General features: G+C 34.7%; 5 protein-coding genes across 9 annotated transcripts; 3 read left to right on the top strand and 2 right to left on the bottom strand.

The window, feature by feature from the left end:
• Window positions 1–95: 95 nt before the first annotated feature.
• On the top strand, window positions 96–5,091 carry LOC105426037 (nucleoside hydrolase-like). 3 transcript variants are annotated; one of them, XM_089076860.1, is made up of 7 exons: window positions 96–239; window positions 381–468; window positions 1,963–2,197; window positions 2,484–2,664; window positions 2,743–2,859; window positions 3,537–3,673; window positions 3,846–4,256. In XM_089076860.1, exons 2-7 carry the CDS (start codon window positions 464–466, stop codon window positions 4,188–4,190), a joined length of 1,020 nt encoding a protein of 339 aa, XP_088932986.1. In that variant the 5' UTR covers window positions 96–239; window positions 381–463; the 3' UTR covers window positions 4,191–4,256. The 3 variants fall into 3 exon arrangements, with proteins under 3 accessions (XP_088932986.1, XP_088932985.1, XP_088932984.1); XM_089076859.1 differs by lacking the exon at window positions 96–239 and having other exon boundaries at window positions 260–468; XM_089076858.1 differs by lacking the exons at window positions 96–239; window positions 381–468 and adding an exon at window positions 4,395–5,091 and having other exon boundaries at window positions 1,831–2,197; window positions 3,846–4,180.
• LOC105425987 (potassium/sodium hyperpolarization-activated cyclic nucleotide-gated channel 2) lies at window positions 4,424–9,222 on the top strand. The gene is made up of 10 exons (XM_089076857.1): window positions 4,424–4,556; window positions 5,241–5,479; window positions 5,586–5,801; window positions 6,148–6,307; window positions 6,388–6,521; window positions 6,598–6,785; window positions 7,210–7,415; window positions 7,693–7,902; window positions 8,228–8,543; window positions 9,084–9,222. Exons 1-9 carry the CDS (start codon window positions 4,506–4,508, stop codon window positions 8,519–8,521), a joined length of 1,698 nt encoding a protein of 565 aa, XP_088932983.1. The 5' UTR covers window positions 4,424–4,505; the 3' UTR covers window positions 8,522–8,543; window positions 9,084–9,222.
• On the bottom strand, window positions 8,547–10,826 carry LOC105425988 (uncharacterized). 2 transcript variants are annotated; one of them, XM_011637036.3, is made up of 3 exons: window positions 10,637–10,826; window positions 9,931–10,407; window positions 8,547–9,492 (listed from the first exon to the last, which is right to left on the bottom strand). In XM_011637036.3, exons 1-3 carry the CDS (start codon window positions 10,824–10,826, stop codon window positions 9,080–9,082), a joined length of 1,080 nt encoding a protein of 359 aa, XP_011635338.2. In that variant the 3' UTR covers window positions 8,547–9,079. The 2 variants fall into 2 exon arrangements, with proteins under 2 accessions (XP_011635338.2, XP_011635336.2); XM_011637034.3 differs by having other exon boundaries at window positions 8,547–9,504.
• A 148-nt stretch (window positions 10,827–10,974) lies between these two features.
• Window positions 10,975–16,160, top strand: LOC105425983 (ninjurin-A). Its single transcript, XM_089076864.1, has 4 exons — window positions 10,975–11,114; window positions 11,425–13,389; window positions 13,841–14,254; window positions 14,788–16,160. The coding sequence occupies exon 4, from the start codon at window positions 14,823–14,825 to the stop codon at window positions 15,504–15,506; it is 684 nt and encodes a 227-aa protein (XP_088932990.1). The 5' UTR covers window positions 10,975–11,114; window positions 11,425–13,389; window positions 13,841–14,254; window positions 14,788–14,822; the 3' UTR covers window positions 15,507–16,160.
• Window positions 16,050–19,571, bottom strand: LOC105425982 (tubulin epsilon and delta complex protein 1). 2 transcript variants are annotated; one of them, XM_089076863.1, is made up of 5 exons: window positions 19,352–19,571; window positions 19,150–19,279; window positions 17,988–18,202; window positions 17,180–17,545; window positions 16,050–16,485 (listed from the first exon to the last, which is right to left on the bottom strand). In XM_089076863.1, the coding sequence occupies exons 1-5, from the start codon at window positions 19,469–19,471 to the stop codon at window positions 16,147–16,149; spliced, it is 1,170 nt and encodes a 389-aa protein (XP_088932989.1). In that variant the 5' UTR covers window positions 19,472–19,571; the 3' UTR covers window positions 16,050–16,146. The 2 variants fall into 2 exon arrangements, with proteins under 2 accessions (XP_088932989.1, XP_011635328.2); XM_011637026.3 differs by having other exon boundaries at window positions 19,150–19,234; window positions 19,352–19,561.
• Between the last annotated feature and the right edge of the window lie 267 nt (window positions 19,572–19,838).

The following is a 19,838-nucleotide window of genomic DNA, read 5'->3' on the forward strand; positions in this document are numbered from 1 at the left end:
ATTCTTCATCATCGCTTTCAGACGATGAAGAACCTATTAATTCTCGCACTGTAAATATTACTGCTGCTAATAATAGCTTTTTTCTTGCTCCATTTTGCCGTTTGCTTAGGTTTGGAATCGATTATGCTTTTACGCGCTTATAATGCTACACTCACTACCGCTTCTTATGGAGCATTTTGTATTTGCTAGCCCTATTTTGGCTCCATGAACGGAGTTGCGGAGTTAGCGTTGATAGCATGGTAACGAGCTCCCTGAACGCACCCATAATGGGCCGTAAAAAAAATTGAAAAAAGAGATATACGACAATTAATTTTTTATTGTATCCGTTTTTTGAGTGGTTACTATTTCAAGTAATAATCCAAATTCTTTTTTTTCAACAGTTTCAGTCTTTCCCTTCCGAAAAGTTTCAAGACATAACAGAAGAGAATTGGAGAAAATATCGAGATTGAAGAAACTCTCCTCCATGAGGTTAGAAAAACTATTTAAGAGCATTTTTTATATTACATTTAATAATAATATTATGTTTAATATATTAATGACGTATTAGTTGTATAATGGCAAAAAGTTAGTGAAGTTCTTAAAAAAAAACATTTGTTATGTATTGTTTATACCGTTTGAAAAATGAACATTTGGACATTATATATTAGATGTCAAAATAATAAATGAAATGTAACATGATTTTTAACGTTGTTATTCAAGAAAATATCTGTAATAAATACTTTTCCTAATTGATGATAAAAACATTTAAATCATGAATACTTCTTGAAATAAATTGCAAGAAAAATTAATAATTTGTATACAAATTTTAAGTGTTATACCGCAAATATTAAATAATTTAATAAATTATGTATATTAAAATAATATAAATAATATAATATCATACAATTGCTCTCTCTCTCTCTCTCTCTCTCTCTCTCTCTCTCTCTCTCTCTCTCTCTCTCTCTCATATTTATTTTTCAGACAATACATAATATCAGATAATATATATTTAATACATGTTTAATTATATTTTTTTGTAATATACTAGGTACTTCCTAGTATTGTTTAAAATAATTTAGAAATTGATTTTTGAAGTCATTTATAACATAATAAAAGTTCACATAAATATGAGTTTCAAAAATGTAGTGTTAAAAATTTTATTAAATGATTTTAATGAGTTTTTACAATGATTTTTATTGAAATCTATCAAGAGGTTTTCTTATTCTTGATTTTTGTATCTGTATTGTTTCTACTTTTACATCTTGAGCGCCAAATCAATTCAAAAATGCGAAAATTACAAGTACAAAAAGTACTGATAAATGCGCTTACTTCGAATCTATTCCTTTTTCGAGTTCCCTATTCCTTTTATTTTTAATGTTTACAATGACAAATTATATTATTTCTATCTGCAAATTTCCGTGTTTGAATATTAATTAATTATTGAGAGATAAGCGCATATTCAGAAAAGTGATAATATCTATAAAGTGTTATATACAAAATCGGACTAGAGTTTATGTCACTTATCGCAGAGCCAATTTCTTTCCTTTCCACCCCTTTGTTTGAATAATCCGAAATTCTCTAAACTCTTTTTGGGACCTCCCCACGTATGAATTATCAGCGAGCCGCGAAGTTTGAGATTCGCTCCAGAGCTCAAGATCAACGAAATCGTCAAGAATTCTCATAAAACAATAAACAATAAACAATTCCCCTTTAAAAACAGTCATTTCCCCATTAAGCTTCCTTATGCAAAATTATACAAAATTATACAAAATTGATGTCGAACAGCAACTGTTATATCCCTCGCGGAGACAAGTCCGATAAGACTTTTATCTTCTCGGTGGGACAAACAAGACGCGCTATCAGCGATTCGCGCTTTCTTATCAGTCCTCGCTTCTATAAATACCGTACGTCTCGTCTCGTGCCCGAGCTTCGTTTTCATCTGATAACTTTACCGATTCCACATGCGCGTTCCCGGACCGTAAGGATGCTACCGGCGGCAAAATCCGAGATAGAAATGCGCGAGGTGATGCCTCCGAGGAACATCATCGTAGACTGTGACGCCGGTATCGATGACGCTTTGGCCTTGATCATTCTCCTGGCCGGTCACACCGACAAGAGACTGAACGTCAAAGCCATCACCTGCGTGAACGGTAACACGAAGGTGGACAATGTCGTGAGAAATGTGTTCAGAACGCTGCACGCGTGCGATTGTATGGATGTAAGTTACGTGTCATTCGTTTACAATAGCGTTTAATGAGATTCGATTAAAGAGATTGAAAAGGAGACACACTGATTGTCTCACTGAATTTCTGTCTAGAGAAACAATTTTTTTAGTCTTAAAGGACTTATATTAATATTTTTTTCTTTTATTATGTTCAATTATTTATAGACTGATTATGGTCGATCGTAATTATATAAAATATGTAAAAATTGCATACGTTTCATTAATCTGCTATTGAATCAAAGTTATACTTGCTACATTCAAAGTTAGATATTCTCTATAGATACCTGTTTATCGTGGAGCGTATTCGGCTCTGTTGGACACGAATGCCAAGGAAACTGTATTGGAACAATATCACGGTATTGATGGTTTCGGAGATGCGTTTACCGATAAGCCAGACACGAGTAAACTACAAGAAGAGCATGCTGTGTGCGCCTTACATAGAATTACATCGGAGGATCCAGGTAGCGTGATTGTCTTGTGTCACCATTTACATAATATAAATATTAATATCTAATACATTTTAATATTTTATAATTAAGATAACGTCGCGGTGGTCTGCATCGGTCCCCTGACGAATATAGCAATGACTATGAAAATGTATCCAGAATTCGCGACCAACGTGAAGGAGCTTTTCGTCATGGGTGGAAATTCCACTGGTAATACAACAGAATTATTCATCTCGATTAAATTAGCCATGAATTTTATCAGTAAACTTATGAAATAATGCAAAAGTTAACGTTATGTTATATATAATATTATAAAACAGCAAGTTGATAAGATAAAAGTTATATATGTATATATATATATATATATATATATTTGATTGTTAGTTGATTATGATAACATAGTGAGATACTATTTGATACTATTTGATTGTGTATAATCAAATATTTATGTCACAATGGAATGGGATGAAAATTACGTTTACAAAAAATCGATTTTGCTGAAATATTTAAAAACTTAGTCAGATCAGAAAATAATTTTATTGAGTCTTCAAAATAATTAGAGTATAATGTGATGATTATATTATAACAATTTTTTTTATATTCTAGCAATCAATTTGTAAATTTTCGTATTATAAAAGCATTATTTAAAATGTAAAAGAGCGCTCGTATCTTGAGAAAGTTAGACCGAGGTTTGTGTATTATTAAAAGATTTAAAATAACAGATAACAGATAAACTTGAAAAGAGCATCTGCAATCGATAACAGAGAAAAACAGAAAACATTATCTATGTGATAAATCACAAATGCATTCCATTGTGTAAACAAAAGAGTGTATGCTGTATAGAATAAATGTTTCGATTGTTTGAATTCTTTAAAATGTATTCAAAGGACAAGGAAACATAACTGCGCAGGCGGAATTTAATTTCTACGTGGATCCGGAGAGCGTGCACATCGTGCTCAGCAGCAACACCAAACCTTTGTGGTTGCTACCATGGGAATCTTGCTTGGAGACTAGAATTACACACGTATGTTTAATTTTATTATCGTCAATTATTCTGAATCATCGTCAAATAATTGTTATATCATCAGTATGATAATTAATCGTTTAAACTCTAAAGTTAAACTCTTAAATTTAAACTCTATTAAGAGCATCAAAAGTATTAAAGTATAAGATAACTTTTGTAAAAAATTTTTCAGGAGTGGCGAAGAGATGTATTCGGCAAGTTAGATAAGCCCTGTGTGCACATGATGAACGTAATTGAGGATAGCAGACGCGAACAAGCGAAGAAGCATTTTCCTTATTACACTATGTGTGATGCATTCTTAGCCGGGATCGTGGTGATCCCTCATATGGCCAAGAATGTTGTTGCATGGCATGCGGATATCGAATTAAGTGGCAACAGAACCCGGGGCCAAGTTGTCCTCGATCATCTGTTGTCGAATAAGCCGAATGTGTATTTGATACACAGCTTTAATTCGGAGATCTTTAAGAAGATATTACTAGACGCGGCGATCGCAATTCGTGATTATCGGTGTGTGTGATTATCTTATGTATTTGCAAAATGTAGCTATCATTATGGCAAATAAAAACAAATATTATATTGTTTAGTTTTGATTTATTATTAAAATTATTATAGTTTCTAGTTCTAAATTAATTATTAGCTTTTGTTAGAATTGAGATTTTCTGTATATATTACAATATATTTTCATGTAATGTTTATATATTAATTTTTTTTCGATTAACAGAAAATAACGAATGATTCTATGAAAGCGTGGAATACTCCAAGAAAATGACAAAGAACTATAAATAGAAGAATCTAGAAATTCTATTTCCAAGATCATATTATTCAGAGCGATATGGATTTAATGGCTTTTGTGCCCGATCTTACGACGGTGCCAGATATTCAGGTATGCGGATTATCGAACAATTCATTCAAGAAAGACACCAAGAAAACAAAATTGTATTTTAATTTAATGTTCATTTAGTCATATGATATTTAATCATATGAATACGATTTAGCAAAATATTTATCCAAACGTTAAAAATACTTTTAGGAGAATGTATGTATGTATTATATTACAATTAAGCTATTTTCATTTAAATTACCTTTTAAACTATCCGTATTTGTGTAAACTTGTTTTTCCGAAATAGAAAATTAGGCGAGAATCGGGACATACATATGTGGTGTATGTATTATATGTTTTTCGATACCGAAGATTGTTGGAGATTATAAGATGCATATTTTAACTTTCGCTAGTCAGGAATATTATAAACAGCGTTATTTCGAAATGTTTCAAAATAAAGTAATATAATACATTCCTAGAATAATAATTGCAAATTGCGTATTTTTAAGGATCTATTACATAACAAAAGATATAATAATATAAAAAAAATTGTTTGTACTTTTGTATAAATTAAAATTAAAAAATATTGTTCACGCAATTCCTCAACAATTTTCAATAATCCATAAACAAATTAAAAAAAAGAAATGTAATAGTATTGTTTTAATTTGTCCCAAGTTTGAAATTTATATCGTTTTGTTATGATAAAAATTATAATAAATAAATATTAAAGCAAATATGAATATATAGCGTGAGCCGCGCTTGGAGCACGTTTGTAAAGTATCACCGAAGGAAGATTTATTGATGAAGATGATTCCCGGAAGTTCTCCTTGGTCAAAGTTACAACGTTGGTTCCTTAGTACGCGGATAATATCGCGACAGCATCCGTTCACGTTATACCATATAAAGAGCACCCAGGCGATCGATTTTGAGATCAGTCGACACCTCAGTTCCTATCCCTACATGATCCATCCTTTCAGTTCTTTCAGGTCAGTCACCCTCTGTAAAAAATTAAAAGTCGAATTAAATAATAAATAATAATTAGCTAAATTCTTATCATGAAGTAAAATTGATTCGACAAAGTTTTGCATGCAGAGTGTTTTGGGAATCTGCCATGACGCTGTTTATCATAGCGACTTTACTCATCACCCCAGTCTTCCTCGCGTTTTACTTCAACGAGCCCGAGGAATGGTATATCTTTAATCACGTGATCGACGCCGTATTAACATGCGAAATTGTGATTCGATTCTTCACCGGTTACTACGATTTTCGCATGCACGTGATAGTTCTGCACCCGAGATTCGTGGCGAGGTGCGTTAAATGCAGGAAAACATAGCTAGATTTTTCAAATTATATAGAATTTACATTTAAAAGAAACGAATGAAAGTTGTATTACAAAGTTGTATTACAAAGCAATTTTCATTACACGCATTATCTCGAAAATTAGAAATTACAAATTAAATTTTCATAATCTAATTCCGCAAACTTAAATTCATATTTTCTTAAAAAGAATTATTATACATCACGAAATTTTTTATAATTTCACGTGACTCCTTTGATATCTCATTCTTTCTTTTTTAAATGTGGATTTAAAAATTTGTGAAAAAGCGAGTTCCTCGATGATTTATATCATAACGATGTCGACGATCATCGATAGGAAATATCTACTGGGTTTCTTCGTCGTGGATGTATTCTCAGTGCTACCGTTAGAATTTCTCACTGTGCTCTTCGAATCGATGTGGTATCTGGCATCGTTAAATTTATTGAAGATATTCTGGGTACAAAAAGTTATCATTTACTCACGCAGACTCTATCACGTAAGAATTCGTGTGTCCGATTCCACGCGATAGAATCCAGATTTTACTCGTGTTAAGTACTAAAATAAAAAAACTTGCAGATATATCGAGTTAATTTCCATCTGTGCAACATAATAGAAATAGGTATTATTATCGGCGTTTGCGTGCACTGGGCCGCCTGTTTGGAGTATTATTTGCCGTTGGCGATCGCCAAGATAGTCGGGCCGAACGATGAGTTAGTAATCGACAAAATTTATTTCACACCGGAAATTTTTAAATATAAAATCTGAAAGTAACATAAACTTTTGCAGATCGTGGATTCGATCGCCTTACATGATGGAAAGGCAAACGAGATTTCAAATCTATCTGTCGTGCGTTAATAGAGCTATCATCGCCTTAATCGGATCTGAGCATTATTTGGCAGTGAAAACTCCAGAAGACATTACGTATAATCTAATCCTCTCTGTCCTCGGAGTACTCGGATTTATTTATCTGCTTGGTATATTCTGTTTAATTAAATTCTGTTTAATTAAATTAATTAATAGATACTTTTTAAAAGATACTTTTCTCAAGTTAATTATCGATTTAAATGGAGAGATTATTAACTGTTAACATAAATATTTAAAAAATATCAACTATATAAATATTTGAATTTATTTATTTTTATATGTATGCTATAATTTTGATTAAATGTTCTAATTTTTTCAGATAATTTTTGTAGAGTAATTTTAAGTCATTCTTCGTTATATTTAAATTAAATTAAATTTTTGAAATTTAAATAATTATATTAATATTAAAATTTTTCACGAAATAATTATTTTCTGTTTCACATTTATTGTCGCGATTTTGTTTCATGTTTGTTTTAAAATTACATCATGGTTCTATTAATCGATAAATTTTCTTCTCAAAAAATGGTGTTATAGCGCGACTCTTTCACTTAACGGTGACGTTTTATACTATCCAAAAGAGAGATTGGAAATTACTCGAACAATTGGAACAATATATGTACTACAAGGAATTACCATACTCCTTGCAGCATCGATTACTAAACTACTACACCTACCGTAATAAAAAGGGAATCGAGAGAGACAAAATTATTACCAATCACGTCTCGTCTTATTTGCGAGAAGTAAATGATACTTTCAACAACTTTTTATGAAATTATGTTATTTCCAAAAATAATCTTCTTATACATTTCTTATGCATTTTTGCCAATGATTGTGATAAAACTGTTGCGAAAACATGATAAAAAATTATTTAGCAAAAGCTTTTCTAGCTTCGCATCTTGAACGTATCATCATAAATTTTTTTCATTACTTCACTAAAAGAGACAAATGGTACATGATGATAAAGATTTTTTTAAAGTTACACTTCTTATAAAATTGATCTTTTATCGGTCGTTGCAGAAGCTTCTTCTGCACAACTATCGCCAGCTGCTGGATAACGTCGAGTTATTTGGATATCTGCCACAGATAGTGATTGCACAATTAGTCAATGTTGTGCATTCCGAGATTTTTATGCCGAATGACGTGCTAGTCACAGCCAATGCACGCAGCAATGCTTTATACTTTATCGCTTCCGGTACCGTGGCTGTCTATAACAACGCGGGAAAAGAGGTAAAAGACCCAGAATAAAAAATCATGTTTTAAACCATGTTTTGGTTATCAAAAGGTGAAGCTTTAATATCCATTTCTACTAACTAGATAGATTAACTTTAATCTCGGTTTAACTTATTTTTATTTTTTGTTTAAATTCTAGAAATAAGAGGAAAGTAAAGAGTAAATTAAACTAAAATTAAAATTAATTAAAATTGGTAGAAATGGATATAAAAAAAAAATCTCTTTTGAAATCCAAGTATGTATGTCAAGGACTTGAAAGATTACACTCCGTCAGCTACACGTACGCAATCAACAAGGCTCGATCATTTGCGTGTTTCCGCAGATCTGTCATCTGGAGGACGGTGCGTACTTCGGCGAGCTGGCCCTGCTGATGGAGGACGAGCGTTGGATCGCGAGCGTTGTCGCCGTGGAGAACTGCGAGGTCTACGTATTGTTGCGTGCCAACTTTCAGAACATTCTTACACTATATCCCGATCTTTTGGTGTATCTGCAAAACGTCACGTTAGCACGTCCGGAACAGATATCGTTGCTCGAGAAAGTCCAGGATCCAGATTCACCGATGACGATGTCCGGAAATATCAACATCAGCAGCATAAAAGTTAAGAAGAGGAACTGAATTGAACTGATGAACATTGATGGTGTGCGAAGAATTTAATATTTTTGCTTTCTATTTTATTTTTTTAGCTTTTCTTATTATTCATCTCGTCTAAGTTTATTTTTTGTAACTTCTCAATAGTTTCGTTTTATTATTATATAATAACAAAAAACGAAAACATTATATTACGCTACGGAATCTAAACAACCTACTAGGAATCAGATATTTAACAATATCGATATCTTAACGAAATTATCAAATTCTTCTCGCTATTATTAACAGATTAACAATCAACGATAACTTAATACACTATTTCACTAGTTTCCTTAACAGACTTTCAAAGGAAGTTTGTCGCACAAAGACGTATTTAATTTATGAGCTAATGCTCATTTTTATCAATTTAGATTAACTTCAATCTCGGTTTAATTTACTCCTTATCGTTTTCTAATTCTTAAAACTAAAAAAAGAGATAAAAGATAAATTAAATTACCGAGAGTTAAAGTTAATCTACATTAGTAGAAGTGGACATAATTCAACAACAATAACATAGTCATCCCTAAATCTAAATTTCTCCCCGACTTAGAAGCGGCGAGATCTTCGTTTCTGTGGGTTCCTGTACGACTGCTGATACACGGACATGAGTCGCCAATGCTCGGGGTAATCAGCGTCCCGACAGCCGTTCACCACGCTGAACGGCGGTGCCAAGGTGTCGATGCAGAAAGTGCGCCTCGCGAAGGGGGTTCTGGGTCGCGGCACCGTCATCCTCATCGGCGGCAATCCATTCCTGCGCGTTGCGTCGTCGCCCTTTCGGCACTTCTCCTCGAGACCGAGTGCGAGACCCACTGCGGACCGGATCAGTCTCGGGTCCCTTCTTCGTCGCTCGAATTCCGCGTCCGGTTCGTCGTCCCGACAAGCCGCGCACTTGCGCTCCGTGATGCGCGGCACAGAGTTCGACCTCGATGGCTTCTCGCATCGCCGTTCGCCATGGGGTTCTATAATTGAAACTATTATTGTTATTCGTTAATACTTCTTGTTTAAACATTGTGTCGTCAATTATGTATTCAAAGTTATAATATGCACATAAGTAATTTATTATATTATAATAATAATAATAATAATGATAATAATAATACATTGTAAATAAATTATGTTATTACATTATTGATAAATTTAACATTAATTTAACGCCACATTAAAAATAGAAATGAGTTTATATGTAAATAATCAATAATTACGTAGCACGTAATACGATTAATAATTTAATTTCGCATCGAGTTATAATTAGGCGAAACAGCAAGAAGAGCGAAATACATAAATAAGATCTTCTTAATAAGGAACAAGTTAAGTATTAAGCAAGTCGAACATTAAAGTGCATTCATTTATGAACGATCGGTTCACTCATCTCTTTTCTCTGTTACATTATTTCCTACCGTTGCAGGAACGATCGCAGCACTGATTCCTCTTCGAGTCTTTTTCCGTCTCGTCCTGTTTCGCGCAGCCGCATCCATCCTGTTCGCCTCTACGCGACAGGAGGTCACGTTTCCTCGGCATCGGCGTATGCTGGATCAGGGCGAATATCGCCGGAGCCGAACCACCTTCGGACCCATCGATGTGCGTCGATCTGCGTGGCTCGTACACCGGGTCGATCGGCGTTTCCCAGCAGATCGCCAGGTCCATCCGGGTCTCCGGCTTCTTGCAACCAAGCGCAGGTCCGAATAAGCGATCCTCCACCTTCGTCCTGATATTCGCTCGATCCTGGTTCCATCTCGCGTCCCGCTCGCAGCTGGTTGAACAGGCACAACAGCCTCTTTTGAAGACAGAATCATCCACTCGATCCGGAAGCGGTTGGTGCTGCAGATTCTCCGCGTGCAATCTCTTCGCGAGAGCGAATTTGTCAATGCAGATCTCTGTAAATGAAGTAAAAGAAAATTCCTCAATGCTAAAATTATAAGAAAGAAACGACAAGTAGAAACGAAACGTGAGATATATAATTAAATAATTATTAATTAATTATATTTAATTATAATAACAGACGAAGCATTGTCATAGATATAAAAAAAAAAACCTTTCTATTTCAGATCCTCTTCCATGGTTCCCTTCTCAAGGTAAAAGAAGAAGAGATATATTATACATCACCATTCTTCCGGGGCTCTTCCTCGGAGCTTCTGCGAAACTTCAGGCATCCGAGTACATGCTTTCTTGGAGAGGTCGTCTTCGACTTTTCCGAGGCGTATTCAAATCGACAACCCTCATGAGGGTCGTCGCTCTTACGGACGATCGATTTAGCGCAACAGCGAGCGCAACGCTCGTGCGATTCCATGTTCATTCGCCGACTCGTCAACTGCTTTATCTGCCGCTTACTCACATAACGGACACGTGATTAATGAACAGTCGGGAAGAACGTAAGCGTGTGCTGTCGAGATGCATCTTCCAACTGGAAAAATGTGGAGGGAGATTCGAGTGAGAATCGCCGCTGTCGTTTACCGTTGTTCTCCATCTTTGGTCGCTGTCCAAATGCCTGAGCACTGCCATCGTAGGCATGCCCTCGATCACGGAGAGTACCTTACTCCCACTTTCTCGACGCTGGTCTCCCTGGAGACATGATAATTCGATAGTAAGCTCGCTTATTGTCGAATACTTATGTTTGCATATTTGTACTTGTATTTGTATTTGTAAATAATGACGCATCGGACAAATCGAATCGATTTCTTCTTCTCTTCAATTCTAGCTTCTCAATTTTAATTAGATCGAAAAGTTAGTGACTATGTGACTGTGTTATAGAAATCAAATATTTAACAAAATTGTTGTAAAGAATTTTTTTGATTACTTTGATCCGTTGTATCCTTCCGTATATAATTTCCCATAAAGAAATTATTTAGAAAAAATGCAATTAATAATATTACAATGTTCTATGTTTTTTACAGATAAAGTGAGACAAAATATAATCTTATCTACGCTTCTCGGATTGGAAAAATAGAACATAGATCTTTGGTGCATTCAATCATCATCTTACATCATCCTATTGTTATTTTATAACTGAAATACATGATGAATGAGGAAAAATGTAATTGAAGCATTTCTGTGAATCGACTTTAGATTCATTTATTGCGACGAAGGACTAATAAGATTACGAGAACAATTATCCAGGGAAATATTTATAAAATTATATAAGGAGGAAAAGAGAGAAAAAGGTAGGTATGAGTAAAGGAATTAGTATGGAAAGGAAAGGGAAAAGTATTATAATAGGACTGAAGACATAGAAGCCATTAAAAAGTTTAATAATAGAATAAAAACTGTGAAGAGGAACTAAGAAAGGAGAGAAATACACAGACATAATGGGAAGAAAATAAGATTCAAAATGCTAGATATAATAGAAGGTATAAAGAAGGTATAAGAATAAGTAATAGAGGAGTAATAGAGGAAATAAGTAATAGAGGTTTATTTAAGGACAGAAAATTTAAAGAAGACAGCATGAGGGATGAAGCATCACTGATAAAATTGAGATATGGAACTCCAGAGGAAATGAACAAATATTGTTAGAAGAAAAGAAAATATGTATTTTCTATGAAGAGGGAAAAGATAATATTAAACATTATGTTAAAGAATGCCAGAGAACTAAAAATTGGATAGAGATAGATAGGAACAAAGAAGCGCTCTTGAATATAAAGAGGAGAGCTAGATTAGGCAAAAAGAAATGTTTTAAGAAAAGTATGGAAGAAAAGAGAAAAAGAATGCAGAGAGAAAAGTGAAAAGGACTGTGATAAGAGAGGCTGTGATAGGTTTAAATAAATAAGTAAGTAAGTATTAAATGTAAAATAGGAAGAACGAGTGGAATTTTTGGAAAGTGAAGTTGAGAAGTGAAGTAAAAGAATTTATAATAATAGGAATAGAATAAATTAGATAAGAAGGTATGGGAGGATAAATGTGGATAAATAATTTTCTTGTAAATCAATATCTCCTTCTTAACTGAAATGTAAATAAATTCTATATATTAATAACTGTTTGCGCGATTAATTGCAACATAATATTTTGGCAAAACAATAATGATAGATTGTGAACCATCTTGCAATCATTGTGAAATTTTTCGTCAATTTATGTCATGTTGTGTAATATTTGCACAATTTGTCTAGTAGGATGATAGAAAACCGCAATGAATAATTTGAGGGATTTCACCAATTCGAGTCTACAGACATGACCAAGATTCTCGCTCTTCTCGGTAACGTTTCAAGTCACGCGTATGCGTGCTCGCGTCACATGGAAAGTCGCGAAGCCCTGGGAAATACGGGCATGACGTTTCCCCGAGAAATTGCGTATTCCTAGATCGGTGAGACAGATGCGAAATGTAAATCACGGATATGTATGGATATACGGACTTGATAGTTCGGAAGTACAAAGCAGCTCATGAATATTACGAATATCATTAGCACGCCACGCGTGAATCTCGCAAAAAGGCGGCGTCGTGTTTGATCATAGCTATTGAGACATAGCGAGTAACAAAGGCTAGACGTGGGTAATGTGTTTATGTATTTATAGCCACGAATCCGCGAATGTCTTTCTGGATCATTGTCATTCTCCCTTCCACTTGGTTTCCCCGGAAGAAGATCTTGAAACGCCGACAGTCGACGTTAAATCGCGGCCAGGGCACATGGCTGATGCACGCGATAGTCGTAAACTCATGCTCGTTTGATTCGCTTGCAAATTTTTTTTACATTTTATTAGTTTTATTTTTTATTGATAAAATATTCGTGACGTCGCGCGGAAAGTAGGATAAGCGGCGAGGTGCAGTGATCGAATGCAACGTGTGTGAAAATTCACTTCGCTGAAAATTCACTCAACCTCGTTAAGTTATTCTCCCTCTATGCTAATCAAAAAGAAAACGATCTTAAAATGTAAATATCGCTCGTTTGCTGTAACGATATAACTCAAAAAAACGAGGTTTTTCAGAAAAACGGCTTTGTTTTGAATCACAAAAATTTTGCAACATCATTTTTAATGCAATTTTGACGTAATAACTGATTATAAAAAAATAAAAGTATCGTTAAGTCTTCATTCGGTGTATTTAAATTCTTATCTAAAAACAAAAACTTTTCAAAACGACAGAATTCTTCGATTCTTATTCTGTTTATCGATACAAAGTTTCCTGTTCAATGAAAAATTTTAAAAGCTCAAATTACATCATTCACTAGTGATAAGAATTCCGAAGACTCGTTCTTTTTTCTTTTTTTACAAACAACTTAAAAAAAAAAATAACAATTTTTGTAACATATCATTATCATAGCAAACGAATAATTTTTTTTTATATAATAATGAGTCGTAATTATAAAATTTTTTCTTTTGCAGGCTCAAGATCTACTCGGCTCAAAATAAAAACGACTCGTCTCATTATTCAATATCTTGATAGAAAGATAGGAGATGGGAGGAATTCGCGCCGGCGGGTCTTAATGACCCGCCGGCCGGGGCGAGTGTGCGCTTCTTTAATTAACAGTAACGACTACGACTACATGTTTTCCCGCAAAGCGACACGACCTAGGGCCCGGGGAAACCACACGGCCATGATACGTATTCTCGGTATAACGCCGTGGCGGCGATCGTGACGTGAGGATGGATGAATCAGTCGCGTCGCGCGGCGGCGAGATCACCAGTGACTCGGAGAACGCCGCGCGCGTTGCCACTCACGGCGGACGGTCTGCATTGTGACTCGACTTGGAACTTGGTCACAAGTCGAGACAAAGAAAACACCTGTTTTCGATCACGGTAAGCGAGTGATGCTGGTGGAAGCAAGGAAATGGATTTTAAAATTCAAAAACGGAAAAGTGGATTTTTTTTTTTTTTTTTTTTTTTTTTGAAGACAAGACACTTGCTGACAGACTGACGACAGCAGAACAGAGAATGCAGACGGCAATTGCGCGAGTTAATTACAGATTACGTTAGAAACGTGATTGAAGAATATATAAGTAGAGAGAAAAAAGAGAAGCGAAGGAAAGACGATGTACAATAACAATAATGAAATATTTTGAACGTATATTTGGATATCGATTTCGGGTTTAAAAGACACGAGCGGGAGAGTACGCTTTGTACTCGGCGATGTTTGAGAGTCGCGATTATTGGTAACAGATGTCAGAAATGAATGTAGTGGTGCGATCTAATGCGTGAAACGAGTTCAATCGATTTGTCCGACGAGGTCCGCCCGCGAAATTCCGATAACGAGGAGATATTCTTGGATATAGAACTCTTTCAAATGATGGCGATGATAATTAAACGGTGTAACGTGACAAAATGTTCCATAGGTGATTTCAACTGGTGTCCTCTACAATTCGCCAACATGAACGGAAGGAGGAAGGAAGAAAACGATGAAATATTGTATCTGGATGAGATTCGCGACGAGGTGTCAAGGCCGCTGACTTCCATCGAGTCGGAATCAGTACCTCCGTTCATCGATCTGCGCGCTGGTTTTGTCCCTGAAAACAACGGTGATATCGCGAACAATTCGCGAAGACCATCCTTTGTCGAGACGGAGGTCGAACAGGACGGGAAGTTGGACGGAAAACCGCATATGCCAATCGGTTTTGATAGCAGAATCGGACCGGAACTTCTTGCGGAACCGCAACCCAGTTGGCCCAGTGATGTTTTTCCGTCGCCGACCGTGCAAGTCGTCACTCCGGACGTGAATATTTATCAGCACAAAAAGACCCTCGCCCAGGGTATGATGGATCTGGCGTTGCTGTCCGCGAACGCGAATCAAATGCGCTACGTTCTCCAGACGGACGGTCGGCATCCGTACTTTTTTCCATCGCTCACCATGATCGGCTTGAGTTTGTTTCTTCAGATCGCTGTAGGCATTGGTTTGATATGGAACAGCGTCTACAATGTCAAGGAACACGAGCAGATGTGCAAGGCCAATAAGGCTAACAATTGGACGGTCATCGGCATCTTCCTCGTCACGATACTAAACGTCTTCATCTCGTCGTTCGGCGTCGTTGATCAAGGGACTGTCGTCACAACATAGCCATTCCCCTTTTTCCTCTTTGCTTTCACGATACACGCTCTCTCAACGATACGCAGTAATCACTATACGCAAAGTGAACGACCAGATAAAATATTTCCGTTGTTTTTAACGCGATATCGGCAAGTTTAATTCCTGATTACATACATTCGTAACTCGAGTTTCTGTATTGTTAGTATTATTATTTCGATGCGTATCAACAAGTAAGTATCAAAAATAATAATAATAATAAATAATCAAAAATAATAATAATTTATTCGATGTCTCGAGAAAGATTTTAAAACTTTTAGGATTTCTTACGATATTGATTCGGTAGAGTCGCGTGAATATATGTTTTTCTCAAATATCTCCTTAAATATTTATTCATCATCAAAACAAGATATTTTAACAAGATATTTTCTGACGTTAAGTGGCTCCTCTGCACGTTGAATGCCTACATCATTGTAAACTGCATTCATTCATTCATTTATTTATATAAAATTCATTGAACACATAAATGATATATTGTAACATATCATTTCATAAATAATTTTTTAATTTCAAAGATAATAGATAATGAAACTTTTTTATTATAATAAATAATATTTTTTTATGTGATGTATACATCTACAAAATATAATATATAATAGCATACATATGTTGATCAGACGTGAACAACGGACGGTATCAACTTCAACATTTCCCTTAATTCATCGACTAATCGCTCCTTATTTTGTTGAAAATTTTCTTCCTCGCGATTCTGACGCTCATTCAAATCGTCTATCCAATTCTGCGCTTCGATGTTATCGCATTGACTTCTGTTTGCACGAGACGGACAATTTGAGATCGTGTTTCCATGTCCACCACTTATTTCAGATGTTGAATCTCGAAGTTTGTCTCTAATTACATGACGTAACAATGAACTAAACGCGAGAAGTTCTTGCGTAGAGATTACAACCGGATTCGATTCCATGGATTTTCTATGCTCCTGAAGCACTGTAGTCTGCAATGAACGTTGCATGTAATTAATATAGCATCGCTAGAAACGTTGTAATTTATTATTAGATAGGTATTTATGTTGAGTTAATTTGATTCTACTTGAGTTTGATTCTACCTTTTATATCTTTTCATCGCATTGTTACTATAATTCAAAAAGATCTTGTCCGAGAAAGGAATAATCAATATCTCTAACAATCATCTTATGATCATCTTATAAAAACAAAAGAAATATTTTAAAATTTTCTAATCAAATGATGAACAAAATTTTTCCTCATTTTTTTAATATTTTAATAAAAATAAAGTAAGATAGATAAATTTGTATTACAATGAATGCAAAGAACTTATCTCTTCTGTCTCTCAATTTAACTTGTATCAAATTTCTTCATCTCTTTATGTCTTCTTCCTTTTCTTATGAGTTATGAAACTCTATCAGGAAATTTTTATTGTTTAATACTTTTCAGTTTGCGATATCTTAGACAGATATCAAAATGCATAATAAAGAATTCCTAGTATAGAAAGCCGCTTTGTGAGATGAAGAAATCTTATCCAAATGAAATCGAGATCGAGAGAAATCAAATTCTTTATTCTTATCGCAATACAAACTTATTTCGCACGTCGGATGATAAATAGATAAAAAGATCCAAACGCGGGTGGTACCCGGTATGGAGTTTTCCACCCTTTCTCTTCTCGAGATTTACCATCCAGTCGAAGAATATATGGCGCTTCCGCAGCCATTTGGCACGCGCGTCGAGCAGGACTCCAATCTCGCGGAATTCTCGCAGCCGTCGTCGATCCTCCTCCGTATTCTTGCCTCCTCCGTCACCGAGGACTTGCGCCCTCGCGAGATGTTTCGTCAACGCCAATTCGGACACGCTCAGATGCGGTAGACCGCTCACGCCGATGCTCGCCGCGTGCACCTTGGATGTCAATTTGGCTCGCTCGCAGGTCAGCTCGTTGATCTCCCGCAGGTTCAGATTTACCGTGGTGTTTAAATGCACAAGACGGCTGAGTCGTGCGTCCGTCGATAACGATTCATCATCCGGCACGGTGATTAACGACGGAGGCTGAACGGAACAAATGAAAATAAAAATTAAGTATGAAGATACATTGATAGACGAAGCGATTTTTATTGGAACAATGCCCGTAAAAATGCTTGGATGTGTACATTCATGATAATAATTAAAGTTGTATGTATGTTATACATCAAAACATTAGCAAAAGCATGAAAATGTCATATCATAAATTATTCTATTATTTCTCCTAAATATTTGTGTAAAAACTGATTACAATTCTTTGAACGGTAATTGTGTGTGTGTGTGTGTGTGTGTGTGTAGAAATTATAATTTTATATAATAATAATAATTAATAGAAAAAAACATGCAAAGAAATTTAAATTGTATGATCTAATTCTTTTCAATTGTATTGCAAAAAAGTAGAAAATTTTTTTTACTTGGGCTCATGTTTTTATATCTCATATCATTTTACATGCTAAATTTTGATACTGACTTCCGGAGGATTTGCAGATGAGCATTCGGCACCCAAGACGCTATCGGTCAGTTTTGCTCGAAGAATAGCAGTCAAAACATCTTGCGTTCCCAAAAGCCAAGCTAAAGCTATCAACGCATCTCTGTTATGTTCGCCGTTTTGTTTTGACAAACTGTAAAACTCGATCACCGGGTATTGTAGAAATGCGAGATGCAATCTCACCGCTGACAGCGCGTCTGGAAATGTGATCAACACTCTATCTTTTTTAAAGAGAAAAAAAAGGAGAACGTGTCGCGCAAAGAAATATGGAATATATATTTTGATAAAATAAAATAAATTTAATTTTTTAAATGCACATAATTCTTTGTATCATTACCTTAAGAAAAATTAAGAGTATGTACAAACACAATGGAAACACGTATATAATATTATAATAATCTATTCTATAATAATCTTTAATATTTTTTACCTAAAAATAATCTTTTACATATATATACATATAAATTAATGTAATATTTTTTGTACAATGTTATATTTTAGCTGAATAAATTACTTTTCTTTAATTAAATTAAAATTAATGACTTATAAAATTAATTTAGTCACGTTAAAAAATTGTCTGATCAAAAATATTTCTTTAAATTAAATTAGATATAAAGCAATTATTATATAAAACACACAAAATTATGATATAAAACAAAAAATTTTGATTTGCATTTAGAAAAATGTTAAAAAGTTAAAATTAATGCATTTTAAATATTAATTATTTAAAGTAACTCTTAAAATTAATCAAGTTATGTTATTTATTTTTCAACTTTATTATTCAATTTTTAATTAATTAAATATCACCTAATCTTTTGACACAAACACATGTTTGCATTTAGCATCTTCCTTTAAAATATACCGCATAACTAATTACACGCATATAATTATACACAATTACAAGAGCGTGTATCTTTCCTTTCCTTTCGTTTTTAAATACCAATAATAGGAGCAATTCTACTCCATAATTATGTCAATCGCGTACACGACAATTACAACGCGAACACTTTTTTCTAACGTAAAATCGAAATCACGTGCATAATATATATTTCTCGTAAAAAAAAAAAAGGCGAATGAGCGGATGTGAAACTAACCGAGGTATAATATTACGATGTAATCAGGATGAAAATTGGTTAAAACGAACCGTAATCACGGAAATCTATGTCGCTCCGTTTTTCCTTCGCAGCGTGATAGCTCAGAATGCGCAGCGTGTTCCACAGCGTCTCGGCCTGGCAACAACAAAACACACGATCGCCACACCACACGTTTGACAGCTTTGTCAGATATAGGTTAGGATCAAGTTAGAGCGAGATTGGATTCGAAATCTCCGGCATCGCCCTACTCACAGCGCTTTTGTCCGGGACGTTGTATTTGGCCAGTCTCAGGTGCTCGGGTATCAAATCTACGTGTATTAAGGAATTGATGTATTTGCACAACGCCGGTAACGCGTCCTTCACATCGGACATGATGCCAGTCCCGCGCGAAAAGTTGCGCACGTGATCATCGGCCAGTCGGGCTTGCTGTCCTGCTCCGTAGAAGCATCTATCTATCTTCTGCTCTATAAAGCTCGATAAAGTAAGACAGAGGAATGAGAGTCGGACAAGCTTGCCGATTATAAACAAGTATTGATTGGTAGCTAATTATCTGATTAAAAGTTAAGTAAGATAAAATTAAAAGATTTTTAACTGTTAATCTAATTTAATTTTCATAAAGGATAAAATAATTTCAACCAATTATTTCTTAAAGCACATTAACTTCTTAATTTTTACATTTAAAATCTTTCTGTATATTAAATTTTGCACGTTCCACATTGTTATATTAAAATAAAAATTC

This window comes from Pogonomyrmex barbatus, unplaced genomic scaffold (genome assembly GCF_055798465.1).
Source record: "Pogonomyrmex barbatus isolate J1 unplaced genomic scaffold, ASM5579846v1 scaffold2, whole genome shotgun sequence".
Taxonomy (NCBI): domain Eukaryota; kingdom Metazoa; phylum Arthropoda; class Insecta; order Hymenoptera; family Formicidae; genus Pogonomyrmex; species Pogonomyrmex barbatus.